The sequence below is a fragment of the Centropristis striata genome, chromosome 10, assembly GCF_030273125.1.
Source record: "Centropristis striata isolate RG_2023a ecotype Rhode Island chromosome 10, C.striata_1.0, whole genome shotgun sequence".
Taxonomy (NCBI): domain Eukaryota; kingdom Metazoa; phylum Chordata; class Actinopteri; order Perciformes; family Serranidae; genus Centropristis; species Centropristis striata.
Window position 1 is genome coordinate 7,027,434 of NC_081526.1, and position 15,799 is coordinate 7,043,232.

Below are 15,799 nucleotides of genomic sequence, written 5' to 3' on the forward strand. Positions count from 1 at the left end.
TTCACTCCTTTAGCCCTCTCTCTATACTAACCATACATATATTTAAAAACAAACCCACAACAATACCTACAATTACCACCCTATATTATTATCTAAAAGAAATGAAATACAATTTCAGCCCTAAACCTGTATTATTAAATATAAAAGTAATTTCTCAATATGTCTGAGACAACTTGAATGTATTAAAATTATATATTCCTATAATTAATAATTTGCATCAGACAGGTCTTTATAAATTAAATACCATATTTACTGCAGGACGAAAAAATACGCATTTTAGGCTTTAAATTTTAAATCAGAGCAAATATTTCTGCAGTAAAAGACAAAAGCTTCAAATTAAAACCGTAGGAAGGTTTTAACATAAAAAGGAATTATCACCGTGGAAAAGCATTATCACAATATGGAGTTACGCCTCCACGTGTGATTTCGCCCAGTTTCCACTGACTCAAAATGAACACCTGTACGTGTCCTACGCTGCTCTCGTGTGCGCCTCACTCCTATGACGAAGGGTTTTTGCTTCAAAGGCCCGTTAAAAACACGCACACGCGTCCAGCAGCTCCACACACTGCCGATTGGACACATGCAGCCACATGTATGGACATTTGCTCCATCTGATTCCGCCCAATAGCCGTGCAGTGTGCAGGGCCATCATGGCAGCCATTATGAGGCTCTCCAACATTGCCTTGGCCTACGTGCACACTAACTGTGGGGAGTGGCGCAGGCTTTAACACCATGTTGCGCCTTGCAGCTTGCAAAACGCCTTCAGATCGAGCCATTTTGCGGGGAAACGACACAGCAGCTCGATCATTAGATACTTGAAAACATACAGATTTTTCTTAACAGCGTGGCACAGCATTAAAGGAAAAAAAAGCGAGAGCAGTAATGCAGGAAAGTGTAGCCTGCACTGAAGGGGGAGGACTGAGCTGGAAGCACATAAAGTATGGGTCACGTGTTCCTCCACAAGGGGCTTGAATATTTACCTTTTTGTCACGCAATGTAGTCTTTCCCTAAAGCCAAAGGCATTGTTGTGAAACAGGGTGGAGCTATACGTGAGTGTATAGGCTCCTAATGTGGAATGAGTTTATTACGCATTACGCACAAGAGGGGAAAAAAAGTAATTATTATTTTTATGCAATTAAAGCAGCTGGATTTCTTGTGTTTGAACACTGTGTGGACAAGCTGATACAAAAGCACAAAAATGTGCCAGTGGCCGTGGAGTTTCGAGTTACCCTATAGATTTACTCGCAAACCTTCCGCTCGCGCATTCCTCGCACACACACACACAAGCCGTGTTTCTCACATACATACACACACATGCATATAGTAACCAGAGGAGAGGCTCAGCTGATTGGTATGCAACTCATCGTGCATTGCAGTGTTACAGTCAATAATGAAAGCTAAGTTTATCGCTTACATACAGGAAAAAAACAGCCTCGTGGGGAAACAAATTATATATGTGCAGCAGCGTGTATGTAAAAAGTCTGATTACAACCCATTTGAGAGATTCAATTAAGATGCAATTATTACATATATGCAGTGTGTGAGTGTGTGTGTGTCCATGTTTTACAGTGGGATAGGCCTTGCTGCAGATCACGCGATATGGGAGCAGCCACCGTGTGTTCTGCGGATGTTGGGACTATAAAACACTTTCTTTGTCGCTTTCTTTTTCTAATCGTCATCTAATTACACTTCTATCGTCAGCAAATAAAACAACAACAGCTCAGTTAAAAATCACACACAGAAACCGAGAGAAGAGGGGAAATGTGCGTGCTATATTTCACAGCGGAAGCCTACAGGTCACACAGTCTGCCATGGGGCACAGTATAGGCGTATGACACAATGTGTGTGTATGAGAGAGAGAGGGAGGGAGAGAGAGAGAGAGAGAGAGAGAGAGTGTGTGTATGTGTGTGTGCGTGTGTCAGATTGTAGGCCTACCTTAGGTTTTTGGGAACAGAGTAGTCTACCTCTATCACCTTTCCGTGTAATTTAGCTTTACCTCCTGTAGGGACGAAAATTGATAGTGTAACATTAGCTGTGTGTCATGAAAGCAACAATGCAAGCTGGTAGGCCTACACAGCAACACTTTGAATCACTTCACCAAGTAGGTGCGTCCCCATTCAAACAGCCAACCCCTAAAAAAAAGTAGTCTCCGCGGGCGCGTTGCGCGCACGGCGGCGTATAAACTGAGTATGTTTGGATTAAAACAACCACACTGTGACATTTTGGGGGTCACAATTGAGGGGAATCGGCGCCAAAATGAAGCATGATAAGCTTTTATATAGTATGGGGGGGAAATGGGCAGCCATGCTTTCCACTCCCACAACCCTCACAGTGCAATGAGGGGTATTTTTTTTCTGCTCTCAGTAAAGAATGCAACATCAAAGAAGAGATGGTTTGAAAGGAGATTGACTTGTACTCTTTCTATTCTAGGTAGGTGTTTCTTAATTCTCCGTGTTGACCCAGCCGGGGTGTGAATTTGAAGCGCTCCTCGGCGAGGCTTGAACACGGGTTTTCGTTACTATTATGAGTGGCCTGGCGCAGCACGGAATTAGCGTCTCACCTCGTCCCCCCTCAGCTACCTGTTTATTAGCTCTTTCCTCCGGACCCCCATGACCCACCTCCAAGAAACCTCGTAAAAACATAGCCAGACATCAGAGGAACATGGATCTGACAAGTTTTCCGCGGTCGCTTCGCTCTGCTCTCTTCAATAAAATCAAGATAAAAAATAAGTGAAAAATAATTATGCCTACCCGAACCATCAGACCATCCCATACATTCCAGCGGGTGATTGCAAAGTAGCGCCCCTCACTATCGGAATCTCCAAAATATAGGTTATTGTGCGCGTTATTAGCGATACGACGGCTCGTGTTTTCTTTACGCAAACGGGCACTAAAGCCCTGAGTGTGTCCTGTGATCGATAAATTATCCAATTTTGTTGGAGCGTGCATGGCGTTCATCTAAACTCTGATGGCACACGGATGTGATCGCTGTCCCGAGCAACAACAACAAAAATAATAATAACACAAGCAAATGATTAATATTATACATTTCCTGAGCTATTGTGTTTTTAAGCTGATCTCGCAGTTGTGAATTTTCCCTGTCACCCAGCAGCAGCATCACTTATCAAATCCACACTTACCAGAAAGATTGTCTATAACCTTTATGGCCGAGTTCTGGTCCGGGAAGTCCACAAAAGCATAGCCGGATTTCAGTAGGACCTGGTCGGCCACTGGCAGCTTCCTCTCCCCAAAGAGCTCCTTCAAGTCCTCGACAGTGACCGAAGGACTTAAATTCCCAACATATAGTTTGTTCATGATCTGAAAGGAAAAATCTCGAAGGGGTATCAGATCTTAAAGAGTGAGAGAGTAGCGATTTTTTAAAGAGAAGTAGAAAAATTAAAAATAGAAATAAAATAAAAATGTGATGGGATTTTAAAAAACGCAGCAATCACCCCCCAGTAAATTACTAAACTATAGGCGACCCCCCAGCACCAACTCTGGCCCCGGTCTAACTCTTTTAACAGGGACTGGGGGAGAAAAAAAGTGTCGTTACGACGCTACTCTGGAGCCAACAAGCACCGCCTCTAAATAAAATCTCCCTTAAAAATCACAAGAAAAAAAATGTTTGGAGGTGCATGTGCATCTCCAGCGTAGAAAGTACATTGGGGTATGAAAGTGGCATGATGATTGATCACTGGGTACATTCAGCAAAGGGATGGGCTTAAAGGAGGCAGAGGGGTTATTTCATCAAATCATAATAAGGGCCGTGCCTTGGGTCCCTCCAGGCTGGGGGAGTGAAAAAAGGGCTACTGTGTGGAAAATCAAGTCGTTGTCACTGTACTTGTCGACCCAAACAGTGTCACTGATCCCCACAGTTTGCCTTTTATTTATTTATGAGCGACAGAGATAAATATGGATTTATGGAGCTATGTACGCAGGGGGTCCAAACCTCGCCATGTGTGCCTGTTAGAGGTATTATCCTATAATGAAAAAATAATAATAAAAACATATATTATATAATTTATGATGTTGTAGGATTTAGCAAACTGACAAAAAAAAGAGGGGAAAAAAATGCATTTCTTTTAAAACGATACAGAAAGTGAAACCTTAAACCAGCCATTCTTGTACATTCTGTCCTCCTGCAGGGAAATAAACATTATTGTTGTTGTACATCCTTATCAGGGGCCAGTGTTGAAAGGCTTCAGACCTGCAGCTAAAGGTGATGACACTTTCGCTTTGCATTTCAACCTGTGGATAGTGCTAATGGATCTGACTGCAAAGTGTAAAACTGAGCAAATATTTATTTTTAGATGCTGATAAGGAGACGTGAGGGGATTCCTGGCCCTCAGTTTAATCTGTGCAGGGGGGAGGCGCCCTCTATGCAGTGTCACTCAGCCAGTCTGAGCTCATACTCCAAGCTACACACATGGTATAGCTTCTTTTTTTTTTTTTTTACTTGTGATGTAGGTGTGTGCAAGGGGGCGTGTTTGTATAATAAACGCGTAAAGTAATAAATGGTGGATTTCAACGCAAAAGCTGAAATGTAAAGGGGCAGGGCTGTGGATCTGCATGGCGATGGGGGACAGGCTGCAGTGCTCATGCATGGATGTGTACCTACAGCAGTTACTAAGGGGAGGAGCCTTTGCCTACAGCACTTGAGTGTTTCTACATGTGACTGGCCTGTGCCTTGGAACATTACTGCCACCCTACTGTAGTGGAGAGAGTGCCAGCAGCAGGAGTGACCATTCCTCGCCTTGTTTACGTCAGTGTGTGAACAGAGGAATGTCCAAGCTGTGGCCTATTTACAAAACAGCTCTTTAGTTACTTTCCTGATGACATGCTAATGCAGTTGTTGCAGGCCTCCCTGCTGCCAGCCGAGACTCATTCAGAAGCCAAATAAATGACCCATTCATGTCACTTACTGCACTCTAGCATGGCTCTATTCATTTTTACAACTCCTGACACCGAATGTATGATTCATAAATTGAATAATATCCAGTAATTGCATTTGATTATAACCTACTTGCTTTTGCGTAACAATTTAACTTGCATTTATATCAGGTTTGTGAAGGCTTTTGGTACTTAGACTAATGCCTCTTGAAGCCTTCATCATCAATGTGAAAAAATAAAGTTTACAGAATTTATTTATATCCACAGCATGTTGACATTTTATATTAACTGATTGTTTGTTTTGATCATGATTGTTAATGAAACCTGTTAATTTTCAATAGTAAGGGATCAACAAAAGACTTATCTAGCATTTAGCTTTCTTAGCTCGTCTGGTGAGAACATTTTTACAAATTTTACAACATTGCATTTGATTATAACCTACTTGCCTTTGAGTAACAATTTAACTTGCATTTCCATCAGGTTTGTACAGGTTTTTGGTACTAATGCCTCTTGAAGCCTTCATCATCAAGTTTACACTGTCGCTGTAAATGCAATTGCGAAAAAATAAAGTTTACAGAATTTATTTATACCCACAGTTTATTGACATTTTATTTAACCAGCTATACATATTAACTGATTGTTTGTTTTGATCATGATTGTTAATGAAACCTGCTAATTTCAAAAGTAAGGGTTCAACAGAAGACTTATCTAGCATTTAGCTTTCTTAGCTCATCTGGTGAGAGCATTTTTACAAATTTTACAACATTGCATTTGATTATAACCTACTTGCTTTTGCGTAACAATTTAACTTGCATTTATATCAGGTTTGTACAAGTTTTTGGTACTAATGCCTCTTGAAGCCTTCATCATCACGTCTACACTGTCACTGTGAAAAAATAAAGCTTACAGAATTTATCTATACCCATAGCATATTGACATTTTATTTAACCAGCTATAAATATTAACTAATTGTATGTTTTGATTATGATTGTTAATGAAACCTGCTAATTTCAAAAGTAGGCTATCAACAGAAGACTTATCTAGCATTTAGCTTTCTTAGCTTGTCTGGTGACAACATTTTTACAAATTTTACAACATTGCATTTGATTATAACCTACTTGCTTTTGCGTAACAATTTAACTTGCATTTACATCAGGTTTGTACAGGTTTTTGGTACTAATGCCTCTTGAAGCCTTCATCATCATGTCTATACTGTCACTGTGAAAAAATAAAGCTTACAGAATTTATCTATACCCACAGCATATTGACATTTTATTTAACCAGCTATTAATATTAACTAATTGTATGTTTTGATCATGATTTTTAATGAATGGCTGCTAATTTCAAAAGTAAGGGATCAATAGAAGACTTATCTAGCATTTAGCTTTCTTAGCTCGTCTGGTGAGAACATTTTACACATTTTACAACAGATTTCTTTTTTATACATGAGTGATTGTGTAGAGGAAATATCGGACGATGTTAAAAAAAATCAAGCAGCATATTTAAATTCCTTGATCGCACTCAGAATGTGTTTGCATCTTTTCCTGTAAACATGTTGTGCCCAATTAGGTCATTATACCAACACAATGTGCAACCGCCCAAAATAATTCCCACTCTAAGGAATATGAACCAGATCTGAAAGAGATGAAACATTTAGTTAAACACTGAGTGACCTGTTGAGCAAATCAAGCAACACATGTGGTAGAAGAGGGAAAGAAAGGAACTGGCTGATGTTGTTTCCAAGGTGTGGTCAGCTTTGTGACTTGTGTTGCTTTCCTCTCCATCATACTGCTGCCTCACATTTCTTGTTTTAATGATTTTAAATACCTTTTTTACTTTAACAAGAAAACTCCCAGCCTAATCAGGGAATGCTGATTAACACAACGTAGTAAACTAGAAGGGAACGAGAAGAGCACAGATCTTACACTGTTAACCAAATCTGGATCCACTCCAGTATTTTACGGGTCCTTCTACAAGTTTCATGAACAATCTTGATGGAAGGGTGTAGTTTTTCTTTCATAATCCTGCTGACAAACAAACCAAAATGGAAACAAAAACTCAATGCCAGAGGTAATAATAAATGCCAATGAACAAAACCATTGATGAAATACCACAAAACCACATTCTTTTAAAAAGAGAGGAAAAAGGGCAGAAAAACAAACTTAAAATTTATTTGACATCCTCCTGAAAAGGTTGTTGTTGTGCTGTTGTGTCACCCTGTGGGATGAAACGTGGTACAATAACTACAAAAACACGTTTCTATTAATATCTGGACCGTCTCAAAGGTCCATTCTTCTGTTGTGTTGAGCAATAAAAAGTGTAAAAGGAGTTATTTACTCAAGTATGCTCAAGGGGATAATTTTAAGGAAGTGTCAGTTTAAATGATTGTTTCAGGTTTATTTTGATCACCATGTGATTTTAATCAGAGGTAATTAAATGGTACATTTCTTAAGTTGTTTTTTTAAATGAAATATAATTCCATATTTGCAGATATCTACAAAAAAAATACACCTAGAGGCTAATGACTAAAACTAGTTTACAGTATTGTTGGTCAGCATGTGTGAATATTTAATTAATCCTTTTGAGGCCCAAACTTGTATGTTTTCTGCTCCGTTTGGTTCAAAATTTGGATTCCATGCCACTTCTCGGAAGTTTGCCAAGTCGTCATTTATTAGGATTAGGAAAAGGGATTATACACGAATCAAGGGAATAAACAGATGGGTAGATAACAGACTAAAAAGATGGAAAATATGCTTGTGTTTGGTTAGATTTGCCTGTATTTCAGGAGGACATTTCTATGCAAAAGACATACACCAAAATACTCCAGACACAATTTACATTCAGCTGCATCTTGATACCCAATAACTTTTAATTGCTGATACTATCATACCTTTAAATGGTTAGTTCACCTTAAATGCTGTTTAGAAGTCGTACAAACTGGTAATTACAGTAACTCCAACATGACATGAACACAGCATCAGGAGCTATGTAAAGAAGGAAAAAAGGTACCATTAGTTTATAAACTCTGACTTCTTGATATTCAGAAGTTCTTCAGAATTCAAAAAATTATCTTAGGAAACAGTTTTTTTCTCCCTTTATTTTACATAAAGTAGTAAATTAAATCCATGCACCTCCTTTGAGTTGAGGTAAAGGGAAGAATTTTCAAAATAAATGTCTCAAAACATGGACGAACAATTAGCTGCACTGGTTGATCCCACTACATCAGGGATGGGCAACTGGAGGCCCGGGGGCCCCGTAGTGGCCCTCAGTACAACGACATGCATTTGAGCATGAAATCTTAAAAGTGCAGTGTAAAAATACACAAAATGACTTCTTGCAATTAATGTTGGTCTGCTGTTCTTGCAGTGAAAAAAAAAAGAAATCACAGAAAGTGGTTATTTTTTATTTGCTTCAAACCTTTTGTATTCCTATTTATACTGTTATACATGCATTTGAGCATGAAATATGTTAACTTACTTTTATTTAACCAGGAAGTATCCTATTGAGATTAAGAACCTCTTTTTCAAGGGAGCCCTGGCTGTTTACTGCACTGTAAACATATTTAAAATTGCAGTTTCATCATATCTGGTTAAGTGCACGGTCCTATATGTGGCCCTGTGGTAGTGAACATGAAAAATTGTGGCCCCCTGCAGCATTTAAGTTGCCCATCCCTGAACTACATATAAGTGAGATGTTTTAAAATAATTCTGGTCCCTTTAAACTACAACTACAGACAATAAACTGATACTCCTACAAGGCATTTAGTTTCTTATGTATTGCACTGTACTGTATGTCATGGATGCTGAAAGTCTGGACCCCTGTGTGACCAGTAGGGGTAGATGTTGGACTTGGCAGGTTTTTCACCACATGTTGAGGACTAGTTTAAACACTCTGCTTGTATTAACTCGTTTGGCTGCATTCATTTGTGGATAAATCATCCTCATAACTTTGTTCAGTGACTATAAAGAGTGCCAAGAAATCACAATTTATTACACGCACTCTAAACTTGAAACCTGCATTACTTCAATGCAGTGGCATTTAAAAGACTGATTTACAGCTTCTAGTCAGGAATATTAGCTCGATAATCAGAATGAATTGCCATTTTGTTTCATATTATTACTTAAATTGCCTGGGGGGGGTAATATATGAGATGTAGACAAAGATTCGGAACCAGGGATTATGTAGTTTTCTTAATATTTCCCCCAGGGGTTATTAGATAATCTGGAACATTATCAAAGCATTTAGTTATAGTTAATCATGCAATTTGTTTTTATTAGTTGGATGAATCATTTACTGTATTTCAAGTTATGGGCTGTTTCTGGGTAATTTCAGGAGTATAAATTAATATGACCCTGAAGAGATACAAAATTAAGAGGTTTTATTATTTGGTGCTTATGTATAGTCAGTGTATTACATGGGTCTCAAACTCGCGGCCCGCAGGCCAATTGCGGCCCTAGTTACAATATTTTGCGGCCCCCACCTTGATATGAAAGTTTAATGTGAGTTTTACATAAATGGCACTTTACTGTGTTGTGTGTGGAAGGTCCCTTTAATTACTTTTTTGGTAATTGTGTCTTTTTTTAAAATAATTTTGTGTCTTTTTTTGGTAATACTGTGTTGTTTTTTAAATAATTGTCTTTTTTAGTAATTGTGTGTATTTTTTGGTCATTGTCTTTTTTAATACTTTTGTTTCTTTTTTAAATAATTATTTTTTTCCCTGTCATTTTGTGCCTTTTTTAAAATTATCACTTTGTTTCTTTTTTGGTAATTCTGTGTATTTTTTGGTCATTTTGTGTCTTTTTTGAAATTTTGTGTCTTTAAGTAATTGTGTTTTTTCAGTCATTTTGTGTCTTTTTTTTTTTTAGCAATTTTGTGTCTTTTTTTGGTCATTTTGATACTGCCTCCAGCAGCCCCCAGGTCATTTTAGTTTGAGACCCCTGGTGTATTACTTACAGTAGATAGCGGTCAGAATGACCACTATGAAGAAGCAGGAAGGAGTATCAGCACAGAACTAAGCAATGTAGAGCTGTGGATGGGGGCAGCAGCAAAATGTATTCTAGCCACCTGAATTTAAAAAAAGATTGAAAAAGCAAAGACAAAAACAACAAACAGCGTGCCCTAGTTATTCACCTATGAACTCTTCAAGACTCCTTTGACAATTTTGCATGGGAGTTGCTGGTCTAAAGCTGCCCTGATCCATTAGTTTGTTTTGGTTCTGTGTACTCTAGTAAATCGGAACGAATCCTTTGAAACAAATTAATGACACTTTGAAGTAACATTAATGCTCATGATACTTGTCATGTCACTCTTATGTAGACACCTTCAAAATAAAGTGTTACCATATCTTGCTTAAGTCACAAAGGCATGTTCAAAAAAAATTGCCCAAGTCATTTATTTCTCTTAAGTTACATAATTTACACACAGTGTTATTACTATGCCAATAGCCATCCTTTGTTACATCCTTTTGGAATGAAATGATCAATAAATGTCATATGTTACACTTTGTGAAGTTTTTTGTGTTTCCTGCAAAACTTGAAAAAATGAGTTAGGTGATTATTTTAACAGGGTGACGATATAGTATATGCTTTGATTTATATTGGGTTTTTTTGGGACGGGCACAGCTTTAGGTAGCTAAAATTTTGCTGCTGCTCCGGTCCACAGAAGTACATTGCTTAGCTTCTGTGTCAGTACTCCTGCCTGCTACTCTAAACTGGGGTCATGCCGACTGCCATCTTCTGTAGGCAATACACTGATATAAGTAACTCATACAACCAAACTTAGAAAACATCTAATAAAAACTATCCCTTTAACAGGTAGCTTGGATACATTTTGACAGTTTAGTCTATAAGTCAAAAGCATTTTAGAGTTGGTAAATGTGCTCAGGCCATCATTCATCTGGTGATTTGACAGTTTAATGGTGGCTGTCCATAAAAACTGTAGAAAAGTCCTGCACTTTAGTATTTATTGTTAAAATTGAGAGAACTAAAAGTGCACCACAGCGCGATAGGGTGAAAGGTTCTCTATTATAGCAAACCCTGCAGCAGAAACTGGTTTAAGTTGAGTAGAAGTGCTGTAAGGAAGGACATGAGTCACAGTGAAAAAAAAACATCTTCCCTTTAATCAGTTCAAAGATGTACTTTTACTCGATTTGTATACAAAAAATACATTAATAAAAACATTAATATATTTTTTTTACGGTGGATGTTGCCAAAGCATTTAAAATTAAAAACATGAGGGGGCAGTTTGAGTGATGTCACGTGACACGTCTTCAAAACTGATCTCAGTAAACACATACAGGTCATGTACATTAACAAACAGACATTTACAAACTGAAGTGTGACAATCACCTGAAGAAAGAAGATCTATTCTTAAATCAATCATTCCACTCAGAAACATTTCCTGTCTGTGTGTGGGAGGTGGAGGGGCTTGAGAGCAATGTTCAATAGCGACCTGTGAAACAAAACAGAGTCATTAGACACGCTGCAACCTGCTGAATGCCTCGATTAAAAACAGGGTTCGTACACTTTAGCAGTGGTCAAATTCAAGCATTTTTCAAGGACTTTCAGGGTAAATTTTTAAGCTTTTCCAGTATCTTACACCTGTTGTAAATTGCATGTTTTAGATGAGTACTTACATACTAAAAGAGGGAGATTTTACTGAACCATACCAACAGCGATGGTATTACACTTTTAGGAGCAACGGTCTCCATTTCAGATAGGCTACTCATTTTTTACATTGAACATGTGATTATCTATAGTCTATAGATGGATATAGTCACATTGCAAGATAAATACAGTAAGAATTTCAAGCACTTTATCCAAAATCCAAGCACTTTTTAAACCTTGAAAATACAACATTTAAATTCAAGCATTTAAGGATTTAAAGCACCCGTACGAACCCTGTAAAAACCCTGGATCATTTATAAAAAATAAAAAATAAATAAAAAGACTTACGGGGAGAATAGGACCGCGATCTGGACCGAGACCTGTAAGCCCCTCTGTAGTATGGGGACGGCGAGCGCCTTCTGAAACAAGACATTTAAAATGATTTTAAAAACGCATAGACAGGTACCAGAAGTTGAAAATATGTTCCCTTTGCAAAAGTAGTGCTCAGAGATTGAAAGTGTCACCTGTATGACCTGTAGTGATCTCTGTCGTCATAGCGATCGTAGCCTCCTCGGTCGTATCCACGGTCGTATCCGCGATCGTATCCACGGTCGTAGTCACGTGAGTTGCGGCGAGGACCACTTGGACCACCTCCACCACTACACAGAAGATAATACCAGGATGAGATTTTCTTTCCCACAAACATTAAATTTAGTTTGTTTTATGTGTTTAAAAAAGCAGATAAATAAATACAAATTAATTACTACAAAAGGTAACTAAAAAGGCCTTAACATATTTCATTAGTTTAAAAAATATATACAATTCAAACTATTTTTTGAAGTCATACATTTTCCCTTGCTGAAGTCTTAATGTTATGTATTGCTTTTAACAGGAAGCAACATGCCTTATATTTAGACTAGTAATAATTCTGTATGAGAAGACAGACATTTTCTACCAAAATTATCTTTTTTTATATAAACTCTATTGAAGTGCTTCCGTTTCATCTAATCTGAGATGTTTATACCTGAATGAGCTCTGCATCTGGTAGTTTCAACAAACTACAATACACCTGGAAGATGCACGGCCTCTATCCTGCATTTATTTTCTGACTTTGCCATGTATTAATTTCTTTAATAAGGCAATTTTCTGGTGATGACATGACGCATAGTGATTTCTCACCTCTGGTGATACACTTCTATAATTAGAAAAAACATTGTCGGAATACAGACATGGTGGAATTAAATTGTCGTCTAAATAAATTAATAAATGCTCCCAATTATCACAATCAGTTTTTACATAATATTCTAACCTGATAAATCGGTACAAACACTCAGTATGTTTCAGGTGCTTACTATGTGGGCCGACCCATGTAGATTCCAGGGGTTGGGGTGTGGGGTCGTTTTGTGATGGAGAAGTCCACGCGAATCCTTCGACCGTCCAGCTCCATGCCGTTGGCTCGTTCCTTTGCCTGCCAGTAAACAAACATAGTAGTTAGCTCTTCAGAGCCAGGAAAGCATTCCAGGAACAGGTTCGACAGGAGCCTTTTCTAATTCAGATTCTTGTACCTCTTTAGCATCGTCGGTGTTTTCGAAATAAACAAAAGCAAAGCCCCTGGAGCGCCTCGACTGCTGGTCATACACAATAGAGACATCCGCCAGGGGGCCGTATTTGGAGAAGACTTCTCTCAGATCCCTCTCTGTGGTGTACAAGCTCAGGCCAAACACTCCCACGCAACCATTTGGGTCTGGATTAGCCTGCAATTTTAAAAGATATCAGGGTGCTCATCAGTCCTTCATACTCGAAACAAAAAGGTTTGTATTTTTTAACAACTGAGTGTCTTTAGTATTAAATTCTGTATTATTTAGTAACTTAGATTAATATATTCAGACATGATGCAGAAAGAACACAGGCAAAGCTGGTAGACTTTGAAGATATTACCCCCACAAGGGACTTTAAGCACTTACACGGTTGCCAATGTGCCTGCGCCGGTTGGACATCGGTGAGCGGCTATGGCTCCTGCGACGGCGCTCTCCACTGTAGGACCGACTGTGAGACCGGCGGCGATAGGACCTTGAGCGGGAGCGAGATCGGCTATAGCGCCTCCGTGAGCCACGGCGTGAGTGGGACCTGTAGGTAAACATTCATATTGGTTCTACAATCATTCACATAGATAGATTACTTTATTCATCCCCGAAGGGAAATTCGGTTGTCACAACAGTCCGGTATTTAAGTACAATAAAATACAATAGAATAAAACACTGAGGTAGAATAAATAAAAACAATAGAAAAAACACAGAATAGAACAAAGACACTTAAGAAATTAAAAAGATAAGCTGGTAGGTAAGGTACAGTGGCAAGATGACGGTAATTTTACTGATATGATGGTAATAATGTTATTGTGACTAGACAGTAATAATAGAACTATATCACAGTATATAGTAATAATAGTAATGGCAGCAACAGTGTAATATATATATAAAATAGTAGTAGTAATAATAATAATAACATAGCAAAGTGTCATATATTTAGCCTGTGCAGGGTGTGCATACCTACATAACATAATATATAATAGGTAAACATGTATTTATATATATATATACACACACACACAAGATATGTATAAGATATACATTCATTTCTCTACAGCTGCTTTAGACACACTTGTACATATCCAACCATTAATATTGGATTGTATAGAAAAGTTGACACTCACCCAGACTTTGACCTGGACCGTGACCGAGATTTAGAGCGGGATCGGCGGGAGCCATCTTTAGAGCGAGCAGGTGAACGAGCTGGGGAGCGGCTTGCCGACTTCCCAGAGCCCCGTGGACTCACACTCCTGGATGCAGAGCGCGACTCCTGAACGAACCACACACACCAACACACATCTTATCAGCACCAATGAGATGACAAACGTGAGAAATTTGCCTAAATAATTCTATGTAGTAATTAAAACTAGCCTGTGAAAAAGTACAGAAAACAGAATTTAGGATTGTGGATCAGGAAAATGCTATTTTGTAGCCATGGATAATATGACATCAATATGATTACATTCATTAATATAGGTTGTCATAATAATATAAAGAAAGTGTCAGTTGTGTAAAAAATTGCAATGATTTACTGTTGTATTCAATAACAAGAACATGCACGCATTTGACAAACAGACCAGAAGATTACTTAGCGGGGAGGCCTTATCCAGATTACTTCCTTAACTTCATTTCTGTAACTTCATTACTTCACATTATTCTTCTTTCTTCAATTGTTTTACTTCTTCTTACTTCCCCCATCTCACACACTTCCCATACTTCTTCCCTCCTCATGTTTAGCATGCATTCAACAATTCAGCTTCACACATCTGAGCTTCATATTATTGAAAATAAAGTGGACTTCTTCTGCATTTTCTTCATCCAACCTTAACCTTTATGAAAAAGAAAAGGATGAACAATATATGACTACAATTAAAAAACTGCACCCTCATTCAACTTTAATGTGTTATTATAATTTCATGACATGCATGGAAATGCTTACGAGGACACAATACAATTCTTCCATATACAAGTTAACATATATATAAATATTTCACATTCAGTGGTTCAACATTCACCGCTATGTCTTCAGTTAGAAGTGAACAAAGCATCTTGATTGTAATCTTGAGACTTTTGTGTACCGTCAGCCTCAGGAACACAAACAATACAGTCTAATTCACATACAACAGATGGTAAAGGATGATATGAGCCACAATTTCCATTTCAATGTTACCTTTCACACTTTGTTTTACATATATAGATTCCGTTTCATCATAATAGATCATGATGGCATTAATTCTGTCACAGTGTTTATCAAACCACTGAATGTGAATATTAACTACAAATTTTTTTTTTTTTTACTCCCACCACCAGCAATATGCCCAAACAACCTCAAGATGCTTCTGTGACTCATTTGTATTGACTTGTATCACTAATACTGAAAAGACAGCCATGACATTGTAGGAGCCAATTTCAGCACAAACGCTGTAGACACAAAGAGTTAAAAATTTTCTTCAAATAGAAACTGCTTAAACGCAGTGGCACACACATGCACATACGTATAGCGGCTCTGGATTGATCATTTGGTTTAACTAAAAAAAAAAAAAAAAACAGGGGAGCAAGACAATTAGCATGCAACTGCAACGGGGAACACGAGGGCTGAATGCGGGAGTTAATACAAATGAATGAGAAGACATCTTGAGGTGGTTTTTAAATGGTAAAAATGTTCAACACCATTATGTAGCTTGATTGATTGTTTGCCGCGCCCAAAATGAGACAA

At 38.1% G+C, this 15,799-nt stretch overlaps 2 protein-coding genes across 5 annotated transcripts in view; both read right to left on the bottom strand.

The window, feature by feature from the left end:
- The window catches only part of igf2bp2a (insulin-like growth factor 2 mRNA binding protein 2a), an 81,490-nt gene extending 78,057 nt beyond the window's left edge, over positions 1–3,433 (bottom strand). Inside the window, exons 1-2 of the mRNA XM_059342514.1 lie at positions 3,140–3,433; positions 1,936–1,999 (exon numbers count right to left, since the gene is read on the bottom strand). Of these exons, the coding sequence (XP_059198497.1) occupies positions 1,936–1,999; positions 3,140–3,314 (239 nt within the window). The 5' untranslated portion in view covers positions 3,315–3,433. The remainder of the gene's footprint in view (positions 1–1,935; positions 2,000–3,139) is intronic.
- A 7,551-nt stretch (positions 3,434–10,984) lies between these two features.
- tra2b (transformer 2 beta homolog) overlaps positions 10,985–15,799 on the bottom strand; it is a 5,779-nt gene continuing 964 nt past the window's right edge. Inside the window, exons 2-8 of one of the 4 annotated variants that reach the window (XM_059343104.1) lie at positions 14,208–14,353; positions 13,459–13,621; positions 13,060–13,248; positions 12,847–12,962; positions 12,028–12,153; positions 11,843–11,910; positions 10,985–11,339 (exon numbers count right to left, since the gene is read on the bottom strand). In XM_059343104.1, the coding sequence (XP_059199087.1) occupies positions 11,329–11,339; positions 11,843–11,910; positions 12,028–12,153; positions 12,847–12,962; positions 13,060–13,248; positions 13,459–13,621; positions 14,208–14,353 (819 nt within the window). In that variant the 3' untranslated portion in view covers positions 10,985–11,328. Of the gene's footprint in view, positions 11,340–11,842; positions 11,914–12,018; positions 12,154–12,846; positions 12,963–13,059; positions 13,249–13,458; positions 13,622–14,207; positions 14,354–15,799 lie in introns of all 4 variants that reach the window. The other 3 variants (XM_059343101.1, XM_059343102.1, XM_059343100.1) reach the window with 3 other exon arrangements.